The 15,426-nt window shown below is 39.9% G+C and overlaps 1 protein-coding gene across 2 annotated transcripts in view; it reads left to right on the top strand.

The window, feature by feature from the left end:
* Nucleotides 1-15,426, top strand: part of TGFBR3 (transforming growth factor beta receptor 3) — a 211,268-nt gene that overhangs the window by 170,491 nt on the left and 25,351 nt on the right. Inside the window, exons 8-13 of one of the 2 annotated variants that reach the window (XM_090269730.1) lie at nt 2,394-2,583; nt 4,698-5,020; nt 5,400-5,552; nt 8,007-8,147; nt 8,319-8,477; nt 12,561-12,860. In XM_090269730.1, the coding sequence (XP_090125856.1) occupies nt 2,394-2,583; nt 4,698-5,020; nt 5,400-5,552; nt 8,007-8,147; nt 8,319-8,477; nt 12,561-12,860 (1,266 nt within the window). Of the gene's footprint in view, nt 1-2,393; nt 2,584-4,694; nt 5,021-5,399; nt 5,553-8,006; nt 8,148-8,318; nt 8,478-12,560; nt 12,861-15,426 lie in introns of both variants that reach the window. The other variant, XM_090269729.1, reaches the window with a different exon arrangement.

Here is a 15,426-nt window from a genome sequence, read left to right as displayed (position 1 = left end):
TGGTGTGTGCCTGCATGTGTGTGTGAGTGAAGGGTTGTGCTGTGGGCAGGAATGGGATTCCAGAAGTGTTTACATTGCCGTGCCGACCTCTGGCTGTTTCTTTAGGTCCCTTATGGACCATGCATAACTACATTTTGGAAGAACCTCCAAAACATAAGGGAATAGATGAAGGAAATGGGTTTGAAATTTACAATATTTCATGGCCTCAGGACTTTAAGGTTAGCAGTAGCCATTTTGTTCTTAGAGAAAGACAGTTTTTTAATCCCACTAGGAATATAGGCACTGCACTCTGTCCAGCCCTTCCCGCAGGCCCCTCTCCCACAAGCCAACAGTTCCAGTGCAAAGGGGTGTTGGGTGGGGGGAGTGGGGGAGGTGGAGGCTTGCAGATCTACCTAGCTTATCATCCTCCGTGAAGATGTGGGTGGGAAAGCTGGCAGTGGTATTTGGAGACCCCCATGAACACTGCCATTTGGAGTAGCTACACAGAGGCCTTGGAGAAACCCGAGGACTCCCAGAAATACAGGGTGAGGAGTTCACTCATTTCTGGCAACCAGCTTCCCTGCCGTTGCCCCAGGCCTTGCTGCTTTTCAGATGTGTAGATAGATTTGTAGCCTTGTAAATCCCAAGGCATAATCAATGTGAATTGTACTGACAGCTCCTAGATTTCATGTGGAAAGGTGTAAACAAATCACTCCATGCTGGTATAAAAAGGACAGGTGGCAGTTATGATGATAGTATTCTTGAAATACAGTATTTTCTCAGCTGTCCAACAACATGAAAGACTAGGGCCGATGAGGCCAACAGCAGTGTTTAGGCACGTCACAACTCCAGCCAGTCAAAACGACAGGCTTCTTTGAAAGGCTGGAAAGAAGCTGTGCTTGAGAAACTGCTGTTGACTAAATGAATAAAAAGTTGTAAAAACAAAATGATTCTTCTTTACCTCATTTTAGTTTTCTTTCTTTCTGTTCTTAACCCTTCCTTCCCCAAAGGAGTTTTTTTTGTTTTTTTTTTGAATTGAGTAAGAGGTAGAATATTCCAAACCTATGAAGCTGAGTTTTTTTGTTAGTTTGTTGTTTGGTTGCTTTTATGGTTACAGACCATGGTTGAAGCTGTCTGGTTCCTTTGCATGCATGATTGTGACTGACCAGTGTGGCAGTTTTTTCTCAGATAAGCACCTTGGGTAATAGAAAAACATTTTTGGTGAGCTCCTTTAAGCTTAGAATTGAAAATATGTGTCCTTAACTAATATCCCACAACCAAAAAGGCCAAGAGAATTTAGAGCCTGTGAATCTTCTATGGTTTTACAGTGGGAAAGGATTAATATTTAGTCATGTTAGGGGCAGACAGAATGGGAAACAAATGGGGAATTTAGGGAAAATGCTGCATGTATGCAGGAGAAAATAATTGGGCATGGAAATTAAAGTGATTTTTATACAGCATGGAAATGCCATAATCTGCTTGCTGGAAGGGTGTCCAGCCCTGCTGGAGCAGTTGTTGAAAATATGGTGCTTTCTTTGGGGTCCTCTCAGCTGCCCTCAGCTCCCTCTTCACCTGACAGATCACTGCTGTAGGAGTCAGAAGGTGATATTGAAAATGACCTTCATTGTGCTGGTTACTTAGAGTCCATTTATATCCTTTCTCGTAAAGAGTTCTATCATTCAGTTTTAATTTTGTACCTGATTACCAAGTGAAAGCCAATTTTAAGACTGGTTTGTGTTGCTGGATTAAATAATGATTTAGAGGCACAGTAATCTAAATTAATATTTAGAACATAAAACCTAAACCTGTTCAGTTAATAGAATCAGCAGATAAATACAATTACAGGATTGCTAAATAGGTCGTAAATTGTAAATAAAATATGAACATTCGTTTTTTTCCCCATGTGGAATTTAATAGTTTATAAAGATGAGATAGTCTCCTAGTCACTACTGAAGTAAACTAGGTTGTGCCTTCTTTCACCTAAGGTGCAGGAAGTAGAAACAGACACTTTTTTGGCAATATAACATGCACATCTGTATGCGTTATACATAATTTTAAATAAAAATAAGGGAAAGTTTGGTTTACATACATATTTGATATGTGTTAATAATTAAATATTAACTAACTCTTCAGTAACATACTACATAAACTTAGTATGTAGTTACGTAGCTGTCATTGGATTACTTTTATCAACATAAACAATCCAAATGCTATGATCAAACAGAATGAATAGTTTTTTTTTAATGTGTTGTTAAAGATTTTCCATATCAGTGTTCTTAGTCTAGGGAAAATAAGGATTAAAAGAATAAGTAACTTTTTCATACACAATATAGAATCTATTTGTTTCAGATATTTAATTATTCTTATTTAAACACTGTTTAAACTCATAAGTGATATTTTGTTAATATTTTCAGGCACCTAACAGTATTGGCTTTGGGAAAGAGAGTGAGAGATCTATGGTAATGACTAAATCAATAAGAGATGACATTCCTTCCACCCAAGAGAATCTGGTCAAGTGGGCTTTAGACAATGGCTGTGGTCCAGTGACATCATACACAGTGGCTCCTGTGGCTAACAGATTTCACCTTCGGCTTGAAAACAATGGTAAGTAGGGTTTTTTTTTTGTTGTTGTATTAAAAATATCCCTCAAATGAAGCTTTCCAGTTAGGAACTCTCATTTTAGCTTACCTGGTCCTACTATTCTATTGCAAATTTTAATGATTTGTTTGACTACTTTTTACTATAAAACTTTAAGTTATCTAGAATTGTAGATTACTTTGAGGAAACTATCTTTAATACAGGTTTTTTGTTATAGATCACCTTCACTGTGATTATATTAAGGATAAATCACCTGGCTTCCTTTCACAGAGGCACCCAATAATCACGTACAGCTGAGATACATTGGGAGCATGCCTGCAGGAGAGGGGTGTGAGGTCACTGGATCTTATATGGAAATAGTTATGAGGACTCATACACGTGCTTTCTTATTCTCACCCAGAGGGAATGCAAGAGTTACTACCTCAGTTTGATGCAGCAGAAAGCAGAGGCTTAACTCCAGTATTCCCTCACTTATCATGGGTATTACATTCTAGACACCCCCACAATAGGTGAAAATCCGCGAAGCAGGAACCTTACATTTATTTTAGTATTTATATATATTTTAAGGCTTTATAAACCCTTCCCACACATTCATAAACCATTCCCAGTCCCATATTAACCTTTCCCACTCCCTTATTAGCCTTTTCCACACTTTTATAAACACTACCTATGTTCTTAAACATATTCTACACTCTTAAACCTACGTAACTTTAACATACGTATATAGTACCGCAAAATCCCGCAATATAATGAAAAATCCACGATAAATAATTAAATATAATATTTTTAAAAATCCCGTGATACAGGGAGGCCATGATAAGTGAACTGCGATATAGAGAGGGACTACTGTAGTTCTTGAGTTTTCCAGTCTTAAAATTAGAGCGCCTCAAATACCAAGAGTTCTGCTACCCAGACCTGTTCCTCGTCTCCATGTACCACTACTGAGTGCAGTGCAATAGGAATACAGGTTCAAGTCCCAGCTCTGCCATTTATTCACTGTTTGAGGAGGGGGAGTTGCTTAACCTCTGTGCCTCAGGTGTACCTCCTCTGGTTGTTCTTCCTCAGTAATGTGGGGGAACAATAGCACCTCCCTCACAGGGTTGTTGTGAAGGTTTTTGTCAAAGTACAAATTTAAAAACCCTCCAAAGCTCTAACTTATTTTGGACCCATACAGCTGTGCTATCTTTTTCGAAAAGATAGTATTGGAGGAGAGTTAATGTCCACTAATCATCTTCACTTCCAACTCCCACTGAGATGGACTGACCTCAAGCTTAACATCAGTTGGCTTTGGAGAACGGTTGCAGGGAATACTGGGGAAAGGTTTTTTTTTTTTTTCCTCTACATTGTTGACAATGTGGAAAAGCGGAGTATTGATTGAATGGGACTATGTCTCTCCCTTAGAAGGAATAAGTAGTTAAGCAACTTTTTTCCAGGGGTGGGCAGTGGACTAAGCAGCTTTCTTTTTTCCTTTAGGTCTAGGTTCTTAAAAGGCCATGGTGCTCAGGTACTTATTAGAATTTAGCAGTAAAAAAGGAGTCTAAAAATCTTTTCAGAAACTCTTCTAAAGGTTCTCTAGATTCAAGGAAAGTATTTCAATGGCATATGAATAGACTGATATTGTCCCACATAACTTATTCAAATCATAAATGTTTTTATAGCTCGTAGGGCTTTAGAAGTCATCTAATCCAATGGCTCTCAATCTTGGCTGTACATTGGAACACGCGGAGAGCTTTGGAACGATTAGGTGCCACTCCAGAGGGTCTGATTTTTAATTGGCCTTGGGTGCAGCCTGGGCATAGGGATTTTTTTTAATGCTTCCAAAGTGATTTTAATGTGCAGCCAAATATGAGAGCTACTTGATCTCATTAAATCTCTTAATTTTAAAACTTGGAAAACTGAGGCACAGAGAAGAAAGCTAATGGCCCAAAGCCTAACAGCAAAAACACCAGGACTAAAATTCAGGCTTCCAGACAGCTCATCTCTTTCACACTTTACTTGTTAAGAGTAATTTTACACACACCCATTCTGTACTGATTCTTCCCTGTTCTTGCCTCTAACAATGATGACTGTGGCTTGGCACCCAACACTGATGACGTTTTGCTCTCTTCTGTCACCAGCAGAGGAGATGAGAGATGAGGAAGTCCATACCATCCCTCCCGAGCTATTAATCCTGCGGGACTCTGGCACCCTGGACAACCCACCCATCCGGGACAGAGGAAGCATGAGTGGAAGTTTCCCCTTTCCTTTCCTGGATATTCCCAGGAGAGGCCAGAAGGACGGGGAAGATGGGATCCCCCAGCCGAAGGACCCTGTCATCCCCAGCTTACGACTGTTTCCTGGTCCCAGAGAGCCTGAGGAGGTGCAAGGAAGCATGGATGTCGCCTTGTCAGTCAAATGTGACAATGAAAAGATGACTGTGACTGTAGAAAAAGATTCTTTTCAGGTCAGTGCAGTTTCTTAAAGGAGAGCAGGCCACTTCCCTCCCCATTTTGCTCCAGTATGTGTTAGTTATTTCTCTCTAACTCTTTCACTTTTGGACTCCAGAGACTTCATACTGTTTTCTCAGTTGAATGGACTCACTTCCCCTTGGCTATATGGTTCTCATCCAGTGTAAGGGGGGTTCCAGATCTTTGTGTGTCAGTATTTTGCTATTGAATTTCCAAGGCCAACAAACACAATCCTGTTTGAATGGGGGTAGGTAAGGGGACAGAGGGATGCAGGCCTCCAGCAACCTGTACTTAGCAGACCAGGCAAACTGTTAACTGTGTGCTGCAGAACTGCCTGTGGGCCCCCCGTTATGTCTTTGGTGGCTATTGTTTCAGGCCAACAGCTACTCGGGGATGGAGCTCACCTTGTTGGATCCGAATTGCAAGGCCAAGATGAATGGCACCCACTTCATTTTGGAGTCTCCCCTGAATGGCTGCGGTACTCGGCACCGGCGGTCAGCCCCGGATGGTGTGGTTTACTACAACTCCGTGAGTGTTCTCCAGAGCGAAGCTTGGCCCTCTGCCAGAGCCTTGCAGGGTGTTATCTTCACATGAGTCTTAACATTTCTATAAAAATGAGGAGGGGCATATAACCCAGGATCAAACAAAGCCAAGTGTCAGTTCTCAACAAAATGAAATGTACTTTGATCCTGAACTTTTTTGTTATATTTGCTCTGTTGGTGAATCTGTGGGCATTGGAAGGCCCTGCTCTCTTGGTTGGAGCATTTGTGGTCATCTCTTCCATCTCCTGGTGACAAGGTGTTCACTGGCAAGGTAATTATGACCTGTCTCTCTGGCCAAGCTGCAGGATCAAATGCCCTGGTCCTTATAAGGATAAAATCCAAGCCCTTGGGCTGTGATTGAGCAAATCTATACAGCTGAGCCAACCAGACCCCTGGTCTCTCTGGCCTCAATTGAGACCTGCCAAGACTGGGAGGACTTCTCCCTCCCTCATGAACAAAAGAGTCAAAAGAGAGAAATCCAGAAAGGGCTATCAAGAAATTTAGTATTAAGTCTCTCTACACCTCTAAGAAAAACCCTAAATTGAAGAAAACCTCCTACTTTTGAAGTAACCCAGAGGAAGATTTCACAGATCCCCCAATAATCCATTGTAACAGCTAACCTACACTTTCTGAAATTGCTTTGGTCAGTGCATCTAAATCCTTTCAGATTAAACTTCTTGCAGAGATGACACTAGGCAGTAAATATTAAAAGAATTTGACACATGCTATTATAAAAGAATTTTATAGTGTTAATTTCATAGTTCACATTATGCTTTTGATGGTAAAATAAGGCTCAAAGATCCCTGCGGCCAGCTTTGACATAGTGTGTGTGTGTGCGTGTGCGTGCGCGTGTGTGTGCGTGCACTCTTTGTGCCTGTTCCGGCTTTGGCCTGGGATGAGAAGCGGTGAGACTGCTCATTCTCGTTCATTCCACTGCTGGTGGATAGACACGTTGACCCACCCAGAGAAAAGACTGACGATCAGGCGCTGTAATCAGTGTGGTTCATGTGGGGATTGAGTCACCTGTGAGCCCTAGTTTATTGTTCCTCAGACAATCTTAGATGTTTGAGCTGGAAAGAACCCTAAGATGACCTCATTCAACTTCCTCATTTCACAGGTGAGGAGATTGAACTCCAGGGATTTAAGAGACTTACTTAGATTTGGAGACTTAGTTAATGGCAGAGCCAGGACGAATCCAGCTTCCTGACCTCTCCTCCACTCATCTTTCCTCAACACCAAGCTGGCCCAGCCAGTCTCCTTTGTTATTAGAATAATGTATGAACCTTTGACCTCTATGATGAACACCCTCCTGCCAATTCCCACACTAATTTCTGTTGCAGTTATCCCATTTTTCCAGATACAATGTCACATTGCTGATATACTGTACTTGATTTGGGAATTTTAAACTTGTGTCTAAATTAACACCAATAAGAGGCTAAGGTAATCTGTCTTAAATTTAAAAAACAGTCATTTGCCTCAGAAGAGAAAGGGGTATGTACCATAAGCCCTTGAAACCCCTTTCTTCTTATATATACATATTATGGTGGGATTGTGATGATGATAAAATGATAGGGTAAGCAGTATCCTAGGTACTTGATTCAGTTGCATCAATACTTTCTTTTGAGGGCCTGATAAAGAATAGAGAGGTGGTTTTTCCTACATTCTCTTCCCATTCTATTCCCTTCAGTGAGTATTTTAGTTATTTGTTCCATTTATAATTGTTTGCAATAATTGTCAGCCTTACTATATATTTCTGTTTTGCAACATATTCAGAATCTAAGCATGTAAAGCAAAAAAGCAAAAAGAAAGGGAGCATGACTGTCCTAATTATTTATGGAGTCATAGTCCTTAAAATTTTTCATCTTATCCAGAACTAACCTAGGAATAATGATCTTTGCCAGTGCCATGGAATAAAACATGGTGTTCTTTTGTGCATCTGTATACCATTGAGAAAGAAGAAATGGGGAAGGGACAGAGGAGTGCAGGGGAAGGGATGAGGAGAGAATGGCTCAATAGTAAACGTTAAGTCCTTTGCTTATAACTCAAACCAGACTTTTTACAAATCTCAGTGGATACAAATAACAAAAGCTCCTTGCATTAGCCAGCTCTTAATATTTCTCAGAATTTTCAATGTAAAGAGACGCCTCCTAGGAGAAGCTCCCTTCCCCCACTATATAGGAAGGCCTGTTGACAACCCCATTCAAACCCTATTTCAGTATCTAGTCTTTTCTCACTGTTTGAAATTATTTGTATTTTTTTTACAAAGGGAGATACGTCTTTTAGTCAAGTCTTAATATGAACATAAATTTGGGCTTCTCTTATTTTTCATGTCTTTGAAGAAGAAATCCTAAGCAAACTTGGAGGGGTGTGTGTGTGTTAAAACCAAGTGCCTGTTATTTGGTGTTTTTATGACATTCTCTCTGCTTTCTCTGCATTTTAGATTGTGATACAGGTTCCATCCCCTGGGGATAGCAGTGGTTGGCCAGATGGTTATGAAGATTTGGAGTCAGGTGATAATGGATTTCCAGGAGACATGGATGAAGGAGATATTTCCTCCTTCAGCCGACCTGAAATTTTGGTGGTATGTGTTTGTTTGTAATAGGTCATTTATGGAGAATATTGTCTTTCAGGCTAGCTATAGTTAGGAACTGTTGTGGAAAAAATTGGATATTAAAGGCGAAAGCTCATAAAACTACAGGACCTTCTTCCTGCATCTGACTATGATTTATCTGTCTTATTTTTTCTCCCCCAGTTCAACTGCAGCCTGAGGCAGGTGGGGAAACCCAGTAGCTTCCAGGACCCACCCAACAGAAACATCAGCTTCAACATGGAGCTCTACAACACTGACCTCTTTCTGGTGCCCTCCCAGGGGGTCTTCTCTGTGGCAGAGAATGGACACATTTATGTTGAGGTGAGATTTCAACATTAGCCTTGGCCTTTGAGTGCTAAGCTGTAGTAGCTGCTGGGGCATGAGCTAAAGCGCCTTGGAGCAGACCTTCCTGCTCTTCCTCAGAGCCCTTGGCCAGCTCCGAGTCAAGGCTTGGCTCAGAAAATGCTTCCAGTTTGATTTCTAACCAGAGCAGAGAATTTCAGGATTTGCTTCAATATTCTAAATAGGGAGTGTTTTGTAGACAAAGGTTTTAAAAACATTGTCACTGTGAATTCTAATACAGCCTATCCTTGCTTAGCAGCATTGTTGGAACAGCAGTTCAGGAGTTGCAGTGTCAGAGTTAACCATGAAATATTTCAAACCACCTTACATATCATCTTTTAAATAGCTCATAAGTTGGTGAAATACTATGTGCTACTATATCTTGTGAAAATTGTTTTTTTCTAGACCATTATTTAAACTTATCTATAAATTTATTAAAACTATTTCCTATATATAATGGTAATAATCATGCCCAGTGTAAGTCTTTGAAATGACTACAGAAATATTAGGTAGTTGTGGTAATAATGAAATAACAACAGCTAACATTTATTTCAGATCTATTTTGTGCCAAACTCAGTTACAAATAATGTTGCAATTTACTCTTCAAAGCAATCCTGTGAGGCAGGACTATTAATACCCCCATTTTATGGATGAGGAAATTGAGGCAAAAGCTTGTCTGAGGTTACCAGTTACTACCTACTAGAGTTCAGAGTCAGGACTCAGTACAGAGCCCACACTGTTATTTGCTGGATGCTACTACCCTTCATCCTCAAGTGCCATTTCAAAGGGGAGAAAGGGGAACCTCTTAGCAGTGCAAATATCCAGGTTCACAGATCAGATTCTAGAGAAGGTAACTTCTCCTATGGCCCAAGGATGTCTGTGGTCTTACAGGGGAGTCGCCATCCAATGAGCTGGCTTTGGTGCTAAGCTTCAGGCTAGTGTTGCACTTCACTGTGGGAGGAGTGGGAAGCTTAACAGGTCAAATGGGATCCCTCTATATATTAAAAATAACTTCAGTGCACATATTTCTATTTTAGGAAGACAAATAACTCTCACATTTGTACAGCTTCCGCGCCTGAGCCTGCTGCCTCTAGACATTTTCCTGGACCTCTCCTCTTTTTTAATTCCCTGTTTTATAAGGTCTTCTCTTTCTTTGAGTACACCTTCTTTCTCCACTGGGGAAAATAAACTGCTTTCTACATGCTGTTCCTAATCATAGATCTCCTCTAATCCAAGATCGTTGTTTTCTTCTTGCTTTTCTGGCTGTACCGTCCATATGTGCAGTTGGTCAGTGACTCCCTGCTGTGTTATAGATTTCAGAGGCTCTGCTTAACTACAGTTTGTTCTTTTCCAAATGTGTTCCTGGCTTTGCTAATTCATGACTTAGCTACTTTATGCTAATCAGTGGCCAGGCTTCCTCATGTATCCAACCTTGGGTTTTTGGTTTTTCCCCCTTTTCCTCTAGTGTGGGCCGGCTTGGAATATAGGTTAGTTTGTCTGTTTTGTTTTTTATTTTTATTTTCCCATTTATAGCTTTTCATATATCATCTATGTTTTTCACGATTAAATTCCGTCAAAGACATTGTCAAGTGATGAGAAAGAAACAAGCCAAATCTTTTTGCTACCATATTAAATATCAAGTACACTGAGGAGAATTTGGGCAGGGGGGAAACGTTATAAGTTGTCTTAAACTGCCTAAAACATGAGACAGAGGCTGTAAATATTTTGTTAAATAGGGTAGCAGCTATGCATATTCTTTGGTTCCCAGTTTGGACTCCACTGCTAATAAATTATATATATTTTTTCTTTTTAAAAATGTTTTGATTTTTTTGCTTAGGATAAGTAAAACTTACTAAATCATTGGCTGGGCTAAAGAACTATTTCCAGATTTTTTTCTCCTGGCCATTCTTATCATATCCCCTTCCAAATCCTCTATTCACTCTAGATCACAGTCCCTTCTTTTAATCCAAGACATTGTCAGTTTTGCCACCTGGGCTTTGATCACCTCAGAGTGATATTTGGTCACATAATGGCAGCTTTTCTTTTAGTTCGTTTGTCTTGGGAATTAAAAAAAAAAACTGTAATAAACACCTGGTATTTATTGAGTGGCTGAGAACTCTGTTGTTTGAATGTAATTTTTATTTTACAAATCCTCACAATAACTGTATCTAGTAGGTAGTACAGCTCAGTCTATAGGGGAAGAAGCTGGGGATCTGAGTTCATGGGCAGCAGAGCACACGACTGCCTGGTGTTGGTCTCACTCTAAAGCCGATGGTCCTTCCACTGCTCTTTTCCAGTCTATTTTAGAGTCAAAGACTTATTAATAATGCTGATTAATAGTACTCGTCCTCCACAACAACTTTTTTTGATACTGTAGACATTCAGCCACTTCATATTTCTTTGAGATTAAAGAAAAGACATTTCTTCTGTCACACATTTTTGCATTGTGGGTGCTGAGTTCATGTTAAAGAACACTTTTTAGTTTAAATGGGATTTATATAATTTGCTATCTTTTCAAGATAAAATATCTTATTTTTCAGAAATATTGCAAAAGTAGCGACATAAATATTTGCAGACTATCAAACATTATTTCCTAGAAATATTTCTTAGAAAGTGCTCTCCCAAGACAACTTCTTGGGCCTGGTTGAAATGACCCTGTAGCTACAAAGAAATAGTAAAGATAAAATGGACTTGTGATCAGAATATCTGGGTTTACGCTTTGGTTTTACACAGTATTTGCTAGATATGATCTTGACAAGTCATCTATTCTGTGTGTTCAGTTTTTCCTGTATTTATAAAGTGGAGATGAAAATATTTATCTCATAGGATTGTGCTGAGTGATTGAACTTTAGCGCACAACGAAATAACATGATAAGAATCATCTTCATTGTTGAGTGTCTTATAGTTACTCACACGGGCATCTTGCAAACAGCTCTATGGACTGAAAGGCTCATGCAATGTCTGGGATTTCCCCTGGATTTCTCAGAATGGAAAGTGTGTTTATATCTCCATGCCTTTGAAAGGATTCTGGGGCTATTGGTCTATGGTTGAGGACTAACTTTACTTCTAAAGTGTTTAAGTTTATTTTGATCCAAAGTTTAGTCAAGGAATGAAGCACAGAAGTGGGAATCAGTTTGCACAGTGACCCATGTGTCACCAAATGGAGAATCCAGTCTGGTCCAGGGATTTTAGCTGAATTCAGGATAGTTGAGGTTTGAATTCTGTTTACACTTGGCCAAACACTACTTCCTATTTCTAAACAAAAGAACCGTCACAAGGTTTGGACATAACCCACACAAACGTTTTGTAAGAGGGAAGTGTAAATGAGTTGGGAATGTTTCCAGATTAGATTTCCCTTAAAATACTGTTGGGCTTAAAGAGTGAAGGGAGAATACTTGGCAAGACCTGGTTTGGACCTGTGAGTGGCTGGGACACTTTGCCAGGCTCGTGATTACCACCAGATTGCACTGTAGCTGACATTCAGCCACAGGGTCCAGCTTCTGCCTGTTCCGTGAAGCAGGACTTTAGATGAGTCTATGACTTTACTGTAATGTTTTAGGCTCACTCTCACTTGCTACAGTTTAGAAATTCAGTACTCCCTGCCCAGGTTATACAGATTCTGCCTCTATTTTTTGAGCCGTTTTTAAAAAGAGCATGCCTTACAAATGCACTGTTATGACATCAGGGGCTTTGCCTGATGGTGTTTCATTTATTTTGGAAAATCCATTTAGGTACATGATACACATATTTTTATCTCCCAAATGACTTATGGGAGGTTGAAGAGAATTAGTCGTTTTGTATTGGAATCTTCCAGGCTGACATTTGAACTAAATAATTCACTGTCACCATCCATATCAAGTTTAAACAGAAAATATCTCTTTCTTCAAAGAGTGTATATATTTTATCTTTATAAAGGATACTGTATATATATAGTATATATATATGTTGTGGAAATAAAGAAATGTTTCTCTTCAGAAGAGCCATGTTGGTCTATTACCCTTGTGCCTAAAGCAAAAGTGAGATGCTAACTTGTTTCTATTTTGATCTTTCTGCTCTTCATAGGTGTCTGTTACTAAGGCTGATCAAGAACTGGGATTTGCCATCCAAACATGCTTTATCTCTCCATATTCGAACCCTGATAGGCTGTCTGATTACACCATCATTGAGAACATCTGTCCTAAAGATGAATCTGTGAAATTCTACAGTCCCAAGAGCGTGCACTTTTCTCTCTCTCAGGCTGAGGTGGATAAAAAACGATTCAGCTTTATTTTTAAGTCCATCTTCAACACCTCACTGCTCTTTCTGCAGTGTGAGCTCACATTATGTACCAAAAAGGAAAAGGACCCCCAGAAGTTACCTAAGGTTAGTGGGCCTTCATCCATTTGGACTGTTAACTTTGACATTTTTAGATGAGGTGGTGTGACTTACCAGAAAAGGTTAATCACACGTTATTGCAGGTGGAGGTTTTTGGTTTGGGAACTGCCCAGCTGAAGTAATAAAGTCCATGTTAGCAAGGAACTGAGTTTCCTGAAGTCTTAGAGAATAAATCCTGACAGTATGATTTTTTTTCCATGCACGCTAAGTAGTAGTATCTTACAGATGATAAATCAAGACTGTTTTCCATTGAGGGAGAGGTCTGGCTTTATCTTTGCTATTCAGATAGTGTGCAGTGCCAAAAGTACAGAGAGCTGAAAGGACAAGTTCAGTGTGAGGATTAATTTTTCCAGATCCCACTGAGACTTGTATTGCAATTGTTTTCTGACCTTCTCTGTGTGAGTTAGAAGGTTGACTTGTCTCAGGAGGACTTCTAAGGGAAACTAACAAATATTTAAATTTTTCTAAGTTCCATATTTGGTTCATCATGGTTACCTCATGTCACTCCCCATATTGAACCAGCACATTCTGTTGCCACAACAGGAATCAACCCTTTGACCTTGCTGAATTGGCTCTTGTAGAGGGGATTGGCAAGGTTAATTACCTCATTTGGTTGACCTTGTGCATGAAGGGTGTCATCTGCTGTGGTTTTGATTCTGTGATCTGCCATAATTATGTATATTTCAGATGTGCATTTATCCTGTAGATAGTTTACACAATGTAAGCTTACTTCTCATCCTTTTGTAGTCACGTATCAATGTCTAAAAATCTAATAATTGAGCTGTATCATTAATAATCTATGTATGGAATTCTCTTAATACGTAGGTTCCTCTCTATAGGAGGAAAATTATTATCAGATAGGTTACCATTGATATGAATCCTTTGTACTGTTATATTCTCCTGGGCATCCATTTCCCTGATAATACCAAATAAAATTTTATAGCACATATGAAAATACAACAAATCTGATTATAATCATTAGGGAGCTCAAATATATATGGTGATTTAGACTGTGTTCTTTAGGTTGCTTTTGGAATCATTGATGCCTTACTCTTGTATCATTTACCTTCCAGTGGCTTTCAAGGTTGGGACTTGGTGGGCGGTAGTGGAGAGCCATGGGGAACTAAATAAACGCTTGGCTGTGAGACCCAGCTGTTGGCTGTGGGCAAAGGATGACTTTGGGGAGTTAGGGATCTGGCAGGGGAGGTCTGGCAATTACTGGGGGTATTTATCAATGGCTCGGGCTGTGACCTTTCACTGAGCTTGGCCTGTAGAAGCCCAGCTTCATAGTGTTTTCATCTGTGACAAACCGTCCTACTATTTCCTTCAGAACATTCTAAGGGGAACTCTTAGTCCCAGTGGATGACACGGAATGTTACCCTGAACCTAAAGTTGCTATTTACACGCAAGGTAAGATCAGTGGAAAGAGCATGCAGACTGAAAGGGAAGGCCTGCTGCTTATGAACAGGACTTAAAGCAAATCCTCTGGCCTCTCAAAACCAGCCTTTCATCATCTGTAAAACTGAACTAATAGTACCTGGCTTCCCTCCTGGGTAGACGTGCAAATGAGGCAGTATTATAGATATGATGACAGTTCACCATTTATACAGCAGTAGCTTAGGATGAGCTGTTACCACTGTCTCCCTGTTTACTGCATATAGTAAATATTTTCACATTTCTAGTGACTTCTGAGTGCTTTCTATGACAATAGACAGAGCCAAAGAATCCTCCAGGAAGCAGTCTCAAAGATTGTTGAGTCCAACCCTGCCCTTCACTCATGAAACTGAGGCCAAGAGTGCATGCAGTGTCTTGCCCAGAGCCATGCAGTAAGTTAGTCGTAGAATCTTAGACTCCTACTGAACTGAAGAACTAGTAGGAAAGTAAGAAATCTTTTCCTAAAATGCAGATATTTTTAATAATAATGCCTCTTTACAGAAAATCCATTGTTTTCCTTGACGAGAGGTATTATAAAGGCTTTTCTGTTTTTATGGATGGTGGAGGAGGAGTTGTCTGCTTATAATATGTATCTGACTCGCTTGTTTCTCAGAGCAGCAATGAAAATAAAGCCAAAAGTCTTTGCTCTTTTGTGATCGGAAGAACTAGGGGTTAATTCACCTTAGAGGTACCTTGCCATAGACTTAAAAGCAAATAGATGGCGATCACATTAGAGTGTCACCGGTTGATGAGCATAGACAAGGAACCAAAGTTATTCTAAAGAAAAAGGTAACGGAATATGAGCATAGTTTTTAAAAACAGGTCCCCTGGGCTTGGGCATGCTAGTTCTAAGTTTGGGGCCTAAAAATAGCAAGAAGCAGCTGACCTCATGACGTCCACACCTGGGTACAACTCCCCTGGACTCTGTTTTGCAAAATAAAAGCAGATGACCCTGGAAAGCTTCATTTTGCAAGAGCCTTTAGCAGGATTAAAACAAAAACAAAAAAACAAACTCAACAATACGATTATCTTTTTGGACAACAGATATAAAATCTGTCACCTTCATAATGCAATACATGAAGTTTCCCACAATCATAAATCACAAACATGAACCATTTAT

This window comes from Furipterus horrens, unplaced genomic scaffold (genome assembly GCF_987537825.1).
Source record: "Furipterus horrens unplaced genomic scaffold, mFurHor1.1.pri manual_scaffold_3, whole genome shotgun sequence".
NCBI lineage: Eukaryota > Metazoa > Chordata > Mammalia > Chiroptera > Furipteridae > Furipterus > Furipterus horrens.
The sequence above is the reverse complement of the archived record's forward strand: the minus strand, read 5'-3'. Positions and strand labels throughout refer to the sequence as shown.